The following is a 12,209-nucleotide window of genomic DNA, read 5'->3' on the forward strand; positions in this document are numbered from 1 at the left end:
CCTTTATAGTTTAGGTTTACTTTATTTTCTTCCTATGAGATCAATTAGAATGAAACTTATTCAGAGTTTTTGATAATTTTATAAGAGGGTGTTCGATATTTTTAAGGGTTTATATATATATATGCCAAATGCCATAAGATGTTGGTAATGGTGGCCACAACAGAAGAGAATAAATAAGGCATATACAAGAAAACAAAAAGGAAGAACAAGAGAAACATGGATGTGTTTCTAAAGACAAAGGATTTTCTGGGTCCAATATGCCCCTTTTCAAAGGGGAAAATGCAAGTAAGCATCATCATACATGTTGGCATAAGAGGATCATGAACGTGAAAATAATTTATTTTGTTTTTAGAAAAATGTTTTTCAAAATGGGGAATTGATGGCAAAAGGGATGATGAGAGATGCATATGGGTTGTTGTGGTTTGATGTATTAATTTTAGTGGATATGTTGCCTTGAACTTGAAGGACAGCCACAATTATAAAAGGCAATAACTAAGGTAAAGATTAAAGCCCATGCTATCTTCCAACTTCCAATATTTCAATAAGTTAAAACAATAATCAATTCTTGCTAGATTTAATCTCAATATGAGTGGATTTCTTGTCTAGATAAATGCACCTTTTATCTTTATAACAAGTTTTTTAATGTACATATTGTTGTTGCGATACTTTATACCAACTAGAAGTACGCGAGCCTTCTGGGAGAGTTCGCTCAAAGGATCTGTGTGAGACCATGAAATATGATGCTAAACTCGTAAAAGATATTGAAAACAATGTGTGAAAAGTAAACAAAAGTAAAGACACAAGTAGTTTTTAAAGTGTGTAAGATGCAAATCCTACTTCCATTTTTATCTTATTGATATGTTTACAAAAGATGTTTGCTCTAAGGAGAGATAATTGCTCTATATCTATTAAGAAGAGAAAAATTAGATACTTGATTTGAGATGAGAGATCCCTATTTATAGTTTTGCATGGATGATCCTATCCAAGAATTAACCTTTTGGTCGTCTGTCACGTGTCTTGACAAACCGCTTTGATTGGAGACTTAATAGTGAAGTAGTCCTCTTATAAGTTGCCACGCGACTTGTATGGTGACTCAGTTTATGGATCTTATTATTAAGAGTAATACTACACATACATCATTTTCATACAACATTTTACATACAACATTATGTGACAAGATATGATTAGCTAATTTAAAGTTAAAATTAAACTTTCATCCAATCATATCTTGCCACATAATATTGTATGAGAAATATTGTATGGGAATGATGTATGTGTAGTATTATTCTATTATTAAAGCAGTCATGCAAAAGAAGCTACAGTGAATCTTGCTGTTGGAGCAGCCCATGACACTCTTATATAGGGAAAACCATTGTTTCATGATATAACACGTGACCCAAACATCTCATAATCATGGGACACGTGTCAAGCTTTCATGCGTGTTGAATTTGCCATATAACACATTATATCATAGAGTCTTAATGTAACCAAATCAATGAAAGATTAATAAATTTGTGTGCTAGGTTTCCCTCATAAAGAAACAACTCCAAAAACAAATTTTGGTTTGATGTAATTAAACGATTAAATATTGAAAAGAACCCTATTACTAATGAAAATAAAATTAAAAAGAGATGGTCCAGATAGAATTGTAGAAGAAGAAATGCTAACTCTTAAAAGGATAAAATATTGATATTAAACTCTAAATTTTTCTCATATTTTTACACAATACCATCTCCAGTTAACTAACTTGGTAGGACCAATATCAAATTGTTATTCATCTTGAAAAACTAAAATATATATATAACATTTGTAAAAGCAATATTATATTTACAAACTATTCATGAAAACTCTTTTGAAAAATAACCGTGTTTTTAAAAACCCACCCAGGGTGAAACCCGACAAAATGGTTAGGTCTCGGTTGAACCGATTAAACCAGTTTGACCCAACGGTCAAACCAATGACATCAGCCTGTCCAGAGGTTTCAAATCTAGCAACCACGCCTTTGAAAATATCTCATCACTCCTTACAGGTTTACAATCCAGCAAACACACCCCTGCGATTTAGCCAAATGCAACCGACGATCAACTGGCTAGCGACGGTGACGCACCAAATGGAAATCCCACTCTATTCCCCAACAAATCGATCCTAGATCTGGCCGAAATTGACCAATTTCCAAAAAAAAAAAAAAAAAAACACCATCAGTGTCGATAACCCCTGCCAAATAGGCATGTTTCCGTCGAATGAAAACACTCTCCATCACCATGAAAACTCTCCCCTTAGTCTCCTGACCAAAACCCATCTCAACCCACCCCCGTTCGCCTTACCAATCGTCGACAAAAATCACACGATTTTTACAATGTTTAGTCATTTCACTCACCGGAAATTACCTCCATCGCCATCTTTCGACTCATCAACCTTTCCTCTCCCCCAACATCCCAACCCCCAATTGCTTGCGGGTCGTCGTCATCTTCTCTAGGGTTTGCCATGAACAGTTAAATAGGTAACCCGACCCAGTGAAGGCCCTGGCTCCCGCCGAGCTAGGTAGGTTTTAAAACACTACAATGACAATTCAATATAATTTTCACACTAATTATTTTAACTTTTATTTTTAGTCATCCATTATCTTATTTCTCATAAAGACTTGAAAAAAAAAAAAAAAAAAAAAAAAGCAACTTTGGTAACATGAACCAAACTTGATAACTAGGAAGCAGAAGGAAGTGCTACACATAAATTACTCTTAATGAAAAGATTCATTTATAAATAACTTGGGAAGTTTTAAAGGACACAATTTAGGTATTTCAGCAGCATACGTAATGCCTTTTGATTATTAAACATCTGCAGAAGTATCCTTGGTAATGCTTAAAATGGATAGGACAAAAAAAAATTTGAAGAATAGCCTATAGATGTTGATAGTGTTCGTGGTTTATCAACTAAAATCATTGTTACAAGGAAAAAAATTAATGTAAACATCACTTAATGCTACAAAATGAAATTGTTTTACTGCATCACTACTTGGGATGTGCTTCTTAATCCCTCGGAGCTGCAGAGAATATAGAGAGAAACCGGAAACGTACAAGCCTTATGTATTCTTCTATTCAGCATCCCTCAGGCTTTCGCTTGTCAGCCACAACTTCTTTTGGATAATAAAAACAGTTTCATCCCCGTCCTGCTCTGAATCTGAACTTGCATCAGCAGTTGCCACTGCTTCCCAGTGTAAAGCTGTCAAATACTTCTTTAGGAAATCTACTACTGATTGTTTGTCACGGATGATAATGAAACCACTAGGCCTTAGGATGCGATCCATCTCAAGCAGAAGATCCTCGCCACTGCAGCCCTTTTTCTCAATATCGGAGAAAACAGTCCAAGCATGAAGTAAATCATATGTCCGGGGGTATGTGGAAAACGCTTCACACCTGAAAAAATAGTTGATCTAGATAATCACAAATAAAGAAAATTTAACATAAATGAACTTCATTCTAAGTTTCAATATTTCCTAACACCTTTGGAGAGAATTCTTGGGGGTAATCGTGAAGACAAATGAAAAACAAAGGTCAAATTAATTTATGTCAAATAGGTTGGTTCAATTAGAGGTCTATTTCACCAAATCAATCTACTTCATTTACCTATCTGAGGGCTAATAGGAAAAAATATTAAATTACATACTTCAAACTTAAATATGAACACACTCGGTTACATCAAAGTAGGTAAATTTGTGCATACCAGTTGTGAATAGAGCCGATCAAGCCTCTGTCGTATATCAACTTGAGTGTGTTTGGTCCATCCTCAGGGACAACATTCATCACCCAAACATCCTTGTCCTTCAGGGCAGCTGCAAAAGACCCTAAGTTTGCTTTCATATCCATCACGTTCCTCAGAGTATCTGATTCAATCTTTGGACTCAAGAGGTTCCAATAACTCTCCACTCTTCGTCGCCAAATTTCCTGCAGAACACCAGCAAAACCAAAGTTCAGGTACCTGTTTGCATGTAATCACTACATAGCACTTCCAATACATACACAGGCAAACAGTAACAAAAGTATGTAGATGAAAGAAGCTTCCTTTATTACCGTTTCTTTCTCATACATGTCACTAGAATAGCCAAAATCAGCAAGTCGAGGAGGAGGGACAGTCACTCTAGCCGGCCAAGGAGCCAATCCACTCCCTTTAGCCTTCTGGTCATCTGGTAGAAACCAACAACACTTCTAGTAAGCAAATAACTTCAAGCCCAAACCTTGTATCTTTCAATTGGAAGCATGTTAACAATAAATTTCTCAGTGCATTGTATATCAGTTAAAGACAAAATAGAAAATATCTAATTTCCAGGTGCTGTAGCTTTTGGTACAGGTCACTTGTAAGCACAATTTTACAACTCAAAATCTATCTATACCAAGAGAAGAGCAAAACATGCAAGAAGCATGCTACAGAACACAAACAAAAAATGTAAAATTTCCTTGAAGAGAAAACTCAAAGACGATTACGGATTAATAAGATCACTTTGATAGAATACCAACTACTAAAATCTGATGCAATTGCCAATTTGCATCCAATGGTTTCTAATGCACAGCAAATCTACAAAGCTGCCAAACATTTAAATATAAAATAAATGACAACAATCAGCTAACATAATGAGAATATATAACTCAAATGGATACTTCTACAGCAGTATACCGTTCTTGTGTGACAAGCAAGGTTCACAGGGCTTGATCAAGATTATATATATATATATACACAAATCATTAACCTGAACAACAAAAACCTAGAAACTATGGATATGCATTCCCTTCTTCATAGGTACATGCTTATTTTTCCAACCAAGTCCTCAATTCAATTTCAAGATCTAAAATTGTCTTTTCAGCAAAAAAATAATCTTTAGGACGTACATGTCAACTAAAAACTAAACTCCAACAAGAAAATTTCACGTCACAAGAAAGAAATTTGTGGAATAGAACAACAACAAAAAAAAAAAAAAAATGACAAAGCAGCAGAGAAGAAAAAGATGCTCACGGTCAGAGTACGGTGTGATGCAAGCTTCCATTGGCACGCCCCATACTGCATCTGGATCATCATCAGAGCGACAGAGAGGGGGATTTGTACCAGGAGCTCTATCCATATAGCAGTCATTTGTTAGAGGTTTTTGCCAAATAACAGTTTGATTCCTCTTTGCAGCTATTCTCCAACACATGCGTTCCACAAGGGCACTCATCTCTTTCCATATCCTGCGATCCTCTTCATCCTGTGCATAAGCTTCAGGAGATGAGTAGGCAAAATAGCCTCCTGGTCTGAGCAACCTATCTAGCTCAAGAAGAAGAATTCCATCCCTTTGAAGCCAGTCAATCCTACAACGAGAACAGTGAGCAAGTTCAAAAGATCTGCTTGGGTAAGGAAGCCTCTTAGTTCCTAGAACTCCAAGATATGCAGGAATGCCCCTCTCTAGGGCAAACTGGATTTGGTTTTGATGCACATCATTGGGCGCTAAGGACATTGCTATGACATCAGATGAAAGAAGATAAGCTCCAAAACTTGCAACACCACATCCAACATCAAGAACTGTTCGTAATTTTCCCCCATTGTTTATTTTGTTGTTTGTAAAGTTGAGCATCTGCCAATTCAAACCAGATATTTGTTTATTGCTTCATCCATGCAGTAAAAGAATCTCCAAGAACAACTATGTATGAGAGAACCACAAATTCCATAATAGATAAAAAGTATATCTAAAACTAAAGCACAACAATGAGAAGCATACAAGACGATGAAAAATATTATGACAATTGATCTATTTTTATATTTCTCATTTGTTCCAACAAAATATATATTCATAAGTACTAATAAAACAGACTTTTTATAGGACAAAAAAGAGGAGGTAAGGCAAATGACATGCAGTGCCATGTTGGTAGCCACATCAAATTGGGATACAAAACTTAAAACACTACTTTGTAAAGGTAACATTACTTGTTAAAAAGGGGAAATAAGATGAAGGAATAGGGTCTCGGTTCTTTTCTTTTTCGTATCTGTCAACATGAGTCAGCAGGCTTACATTTGCAATTGAAGCAATATACTTATCAGCTCCATAGTGGAAATGAGTGCCTCCCCCAGGGAATTTAATCTTTTCACCTTTTACAACCATCCAATTCTGATCAGACTTCTCATGTGCAAGGTGAGTATGAGGAATGTTTGCTTTCCATACTTCATCTCTGCTTTTGGGCCACTTAACTGGGATCTGCAACATCAAAGGAAGAAAAATCAGTTAATACATGATAATAAGCAAAACTCATTCTTTATTTATCACAACAAAGAAGACTAGGATGAGCCAAATTAATCTTGATAAGACAACAATAATAATTCAGTGCATTTCTAATAATCAGTTTCAACAAGTTCTTACCTTGTATCCAGGTGGAGGAGGAATCAAGCAGTTGTATCGCCTCTCAGGAGGTGGGCAATGACGTTCATAGTGCTCCATCAATGACAAGTCCAGCTTTAATCTCATTTGATATATGAGATTCCTGTCTAAGCAGGGAATTAGTTCTGAATGCCGATCATCACAAACCTTCAAAATATGAAAAAAGGAAAAAGGTAAAAGAGACCATCACACGAATCAAATAGAAACAGATAAAGCTTCCAATTTGAAGGGAAAACACAGTTATGGTTAAACAACAGAAAAGGAGGCAGTAACCAGAGGAGTTGATGGGCTTAGCAGTATGATACTTACAGGGAAACTCTTGGGTAAAACATCATCATCTCCATCTTCTAGTCCAAATTTTGAAGATTCGTCTTGCTTTCCATCAGTATCCTCATCCCCACCCAAGTAAGAAGACCCTAGTTTTCTCAAAGATTTCCCATATTCTAAAGCCGATGCAGCATGGTTTGAAGAGCCAAAAATGGATCCATAATATGCATACAAAAAACCAAGAAAGACTGCGACACCAATCACAGAGGTAATCAAACGCTTCTTTTGGCTTCCATCAGATCTTCCCCTCATCTTGTATTTAGATTTGAAATGGTCAAAGTAATGTCTTCAACTTCTGTCAAAGAACTAAGAGATCAGAATGCGGATCTCATCATACAAATATCTTGAGGGTCAAACACTATCCAACCCTCTACCACCCAAGGCCGTTGATATCAAGAAAAAAAGGTAGTACAAATTCTTTAAACTTTGTCAGTTTGGGCCACAAGAGATACACTGGTCAACCTGTAAAATTACCAAAAGAAAAAAAAAAATCATTATATTTGGCAGAGCATATTACTAACAGAAGGTAGCTAAAGTAGTGAACAAGAAGTCCAAATACTTGAAACCAATAGATCCCGAAACCATTAAAATATTGAAGAGTAAGACATCACATGATTGTTCTTGAAATCATCTATTAAACAAAGTCATGACCCAGCAATCAAATACTAATGAAAAAGGGTAGCTTAATCCAACCACAGGGACAAAATTGAACATTCTTACCCTACTCATTTCCAGTCTGATCAATTCATATGCGGAGATCAAACACAATTGAATAAGTGAAATCATTGCAACTTAATAAGGATGACTAATGACTAAAGTAAAGAAGCATCTAAGCTTTGGGACAAATCGTTATAATGGGTTCAACTGCAATATGCAAGCTTGTTTCACAAGAATTGAATCATGTTCGTAATGAAAACCAAATACTTCGAATTTCAATTTACATAATTGAAGAAAGGAAAAGGCAATAATATTGAATGATATTAACCACTTGGAAGTGACCTGCCAATTAACAACCAAGCAATGAATAGGACTGATCCAAAAGAAAAAGAAATTGAAACATTTAACTTTACAACTAATAATAACCGATCTCCAATTGTTATGAGTTGTCATGAAGGAAAGAAGAAAATGACAGCTACACAACTCACTCAAAGAACTCAAATCTCACAGATCTAAATCAAGAAACAAAAATAGCAACTTAAACACAATCCAGACCACATCAAGTTCACACATTCTAGTAACCAACACAAAAAATAAAACACTCGAACGCAAGAAACCAAATTAAATCATTAAGTTCAAATCTCAATCACATTTAAAAAACAATTCAATAAAACTAAGACCAGACCCCAGAAAGCAAACTCAATCAGATCCCATTAAAGACTCGAACTTTAAAGTAAAACCCAGAGAGAAAACACAAGAAAGAAGCGTAGAAGAGTAGAAGCTTACTGGGTTACAGTGGAATAAGGAACTGGGAACGTGAGATCTAAGTGAGATAGCGTGTTGTTGTTTAATGTTTATAGGAAGAGACACAGAAGAGGAATTAGTAGATCTCGGAGTTAGGCTACGCTTTTAGTAATTATGGGCGTGGAAAGGAGAGACACTTGACAAAAGGTAAGCGTGTGAAAACTGTGTGAGAGTGAAGCCTATCTATCTGCAACTTGTTCCGGTGAAAAAAAAATATGGAGTGAAAATTGGAATTGGGGGTTAAATTTGGTAAAAGTAACAGTTTTGATGATATCGTAGCTTTTTTCAGGTTTATGCATTTTTTTTTTTTTTTTTTTGTTATAAGGATAGAATAGTGGAATATGATAGCGATATAATAGTGAAACAAAGCCCATATTAATTGATGTTTTGTATATAGGGATAATTTTCGAGATCCCTCACTTTGCTGAAGACTTTTGTGCATGTAATTTAATGCCAAAAAAAGGACGCTTATTTAGAAGATCCAGCTTTTATCCGGTTTGTGATTGATAGTTATAAAATAAGAATATAACATAAAGATAGTCTTACTCATAAATAAACTAAATTTGTCCCCCAGTCAGGTTGAATCCTATTCTAAGATTTAAGTGAGGGGGTAGTAGTGAATTGCTGCGCTATTCTCTTTAAAATAGTTAGATACGTAAATTAGCTGAAGCCTGGTTAAAAAAAAAAAAAAAAAAAAAAAAAAAAAACGAAACGTGTCACAAGATTCTAAGAGTTAGGAGAATGATGCAGAGAGGATTCAAATTCAAAAGAAATTTCTATTGTATCATTATATCTTCAAAAGCTAAGAAGAATTCGGATTCTAATTCCATCTAAATATGCAGAGTACTTATTCCTTTAATATAAACAAAAATGCACTGTTAAAATTGATTTTTTTTTTTAATTTTTCATTAATCACTAATTACGATCAAGAGTATAATCAAATATATAACAATAAAAATTTCTTTAAATGGATGATAATTGATATAATTCAGTTATGTACTTTCGGCCATTTTAATTTACTGATGAGTTTTTAATTTTATGTATTAATTTTTCTATAATCTTTGTAATTAATTGAAAAAAGTAAACTTAAATGATAAATAAGAGTATAGTAAATATGTATAACTTCAGTGTATTAATATTTAATGCAATCGAATTAAAAAATAATAATAATCCCAGCTCCAGGAGTCGGCAAAGGAAATTAATAAAAATAATTATGGAGAGATGGAGAATTTAATAGAAGATATAAATTATGCAACAGCTACCATATATAGCATTCATACAATTAGTTTAGTGTTCCCAATTCCAAATACATAAACAGTTAGGTTATCACTATCTATATATCGATCATGAAAAGTGAAAACAACGTCACCTAATAAATATAGAAAAATGCTATCCTTACAAAGACCTATACAAAGAGGGTTACAAAGTGATATCAGCGAGAAGAAAAAAATAAGGAAAAAATGAAAAAAGAGAGAGAGAGAGAGATTATGAAAATCAAGGGATGCAATTGTCTTTATATGTTCCCTTTGTATTTGTCTTTATAAAACTAGCATTGCTTATAAATATATACACATGCGCTTACGGGGTTGTGTTTGTAAATTTTGAGACCTCTTCAACGAGTCTCTAAACTAAAGCTTAGGGAAAATCACAATTTCATCCCTTAAGTTTGGGTTGATTAACCTGTAGTCTTGTGGAAGTTTTAAGTAATGTTTGATCCCCATCATCTAGGGGTGAGCATGGGTAATGGGGTAGGGCGGGGCGAGGATCTCATTCACGATACCCCTCCCTGCCCTCAAAATCACTCCCCACCCCCGCCCTATCCCCATTATGGGGATGGTAGGAATACCTGTTCCCCGCCCCATGGGGAATGTTAGAAGCCTGCTTTTGTCCTGTTAATTTTACATAAATATAAATTAATTTGAACATTACCAAACACAATAGTTAATTCTCATCCACATGATAAAAACTTAACTTAATCGTTTAAACATATTTAATTTTACATAAACATAAATTTGAGCATTTCCCTGGATTCTTCTTATGAAAACATAATATAAGTTTATATTGATAAGGTAATTGTGTAATTAGGTGAAATATAGGAGTATTAGTGAAAAGTAAATATAAATATAACTTTATATATTATATACGAGGCGAGGGAAAGACTTCACCCACCCCTGCCCCATCCCCGGGGACAGGGATTAAAACCCCCCTCACCCCCGCCCATATCCCCCAAAAAACCGAGGCTTCCTCGCCCCATATGGAATGGGTCTTTGGAATTCCGAGAAGCATTAGGTAAAGGGTAGAACCATAATCAAAATCGGCCCCATTAGGGTCCCATTTTGGTTCTGGAAAATTAGAACTGGGAATTCTCGGGTTCGATCCTGGTTCCTACAATGTTGGAACCGAGAACCGAAACTGAGGTCTAGGTACCCAAGTAGGAATTAGGACTAAATTATAATTTTTATAAACTATTGGGAGTGTATTTTTATTTGTTGGGGGTATATTTGTCATTTTTTAAAAAGTTGGGGTAATTAAAATTTACCCAAATACCCTGAACCAGAAGTTTCGATTCTAGTTCTATTAAAAGATGTAAGGTATCCGAAACTGATCAACCCCATCATTAGTGAATCTTAGGGACCAAAATGTTACTAACGTGAACCAAAACCTTATTAAACAATTCTAGAAGACTAAAAGTTAATTAAGCCAAACCTAAAGGACGAAATTGTTACTCTCCTACTTAAGGTAAGAGCATCTCCAAAAGATTATTTATATGATCTAAACTCTTTATTATAAAGAATTTATCTATAGAAATAAGAATCCAATNTAAATTATAAAATAAGAAATCAAAAAGAATAATTTTTGTAATTACACCTCTATTAAATTATAACCTCTTTATAGTAATAAAATTAGTTAGTCCCAACATTATGACTATAGAGAGACTTTACTGTATATACATATGCGCTTACGGGGTTGTGTTTGTAAATTTTAAGACCTCTTCAACGAGTCTCTAACTAAAGCTTAGGGAAAATCATAATTTCATCCCTTAAGTTTGGGTTGATTAACCTTTAGTCTTGTGGAAGTTTTAAGTAATGTTTTGATCCCCATCATCTAGGGGTGAGCATGGGTAAAGGTAGGCATGGCAATGGGGTAGGGCAGGGCGAGGATCTCATTCCCATACCCCTCCCTGCCCTCAAAATCACTCCCCACCCCCGCCCTATCCCCATTACGGGGATGGTAGGAATTCCCATTCCCCGCCCCATGGGGAATGTTAGAAGCCTGTTCCCACCCTGTTAATTTTACATAAACATAAATTAATTTGAACATTACCAAACACAATAGTTAATTCTCGTCCACATGATAAAAACTTAAATTAATCGTTTAAACATATTTAATTTTACATAAACATAAATTTGAGCATTTCCCTGGATTCTTCTAATGAAAACATAATATGAGTTTATATAGGTAAGATAATTGTGTAATTAGGTGAAATATAAGGGTATTAGGGAAAAGTAAATATATATATATAACTTTATATATTATATACGGGGCGAGGGAAAGGCATCACCCACCCCGGCCCTATCCCCGGGGACAGGGATTAAAACGCCCCTCACCCCCGCCCATATCCCCCGAAAAACCGAGGCTTCCTCGCCCTATATGGGATGGGTCTTTGGAATTCTGGGAAGCATTGCCGTGCCTAGGTAAAGCGTAGAACCATATTCAAAATCGGTCCCATTAGGGTCCCATTTTGGTTCTGGAAAATTAGAATTGGGAATTCTCGGGTCCGATCCTAGTTCTTACAATGTTGGAACCGAGAACCGAAACTGAGGTTTAGGTACCCAAGTAGGAATTAGGGCTAAATTGTAATTTTTATAAACTATTGGGAGTGCATTTTTACTTGTTGGGGGTATATTTGTCATTTAAAAAAAAGTAGGGGTAATTAAAATTTACCCAAATACCCTGAACCAGAAGTTTCGATTCTAATTCTATTAAAAGATGTAAGGTATCCGGAACTGATCACCCCCATCCT

General features: G+C 35.2%; 1 protein-coding gene across 2 annotated transcripts; it reads right to left on the reverse strand.

The window, feature by feature from the left end:
* Nucleotides 1–2,737: 2,737 nt before the first annotated feature.
* On the reverse strand, nt 2,738–8,325 carry LOC116129451 (probable methyltransferase PMT3). Of its 2 annotated transcripts, XM_031415188.1 has the most exons (8): nt 8,168–8,325; nt 6,707–7,186; nt 6,380–6,544; nt 6,035–6,217; nt 5,005–5,599; nt 4,068–4,180; nt 3,721–3,941; nt 3,092–3,413 (listed from the first exon to the last, which is right to left on the reverse strand). In XM_031415188.1, exons 2-8 carry the CDS (start codon nt 6,974–6,976, stop codon nt 3,092–3,094), a joined length of 1,869 nt encoding a protein of 622 aa, XP_031271048.1. In that variant the 5' UTR covers nt 6,977–7,186; nt 8,168–8,325. The 2 variants fall into 2 exon arrangements, with proteins under 2 accessions (XP_031271049.1, XP_031271048.1); XM_031415189.1 differs by lacking the exon at nt 8,168–8,325 and having other exon boundaries at nt 2,738–3,413; nt 6,707–6,976.
* Between the last annotated feature and the right edge of the window lie 3,884 nt (nt 8,326–12,209).

Source organism: Pistacia vera, unplaced genomic scaffold, assembly GCF_008641045.1.
Source record: "Pistacia vera cultivar Batoury unplaced genomic scaffold, PisVer_v2 Contig212, whole genome shotgun sequence".
Taxonomy (NCBI): domain Eukaryota; kingdom Viridiplantae; phylum Streptophyta; class Magnoliopsida; order Sapindales; family Anacardiaceae; genus Pistacia; species Pistacia vera.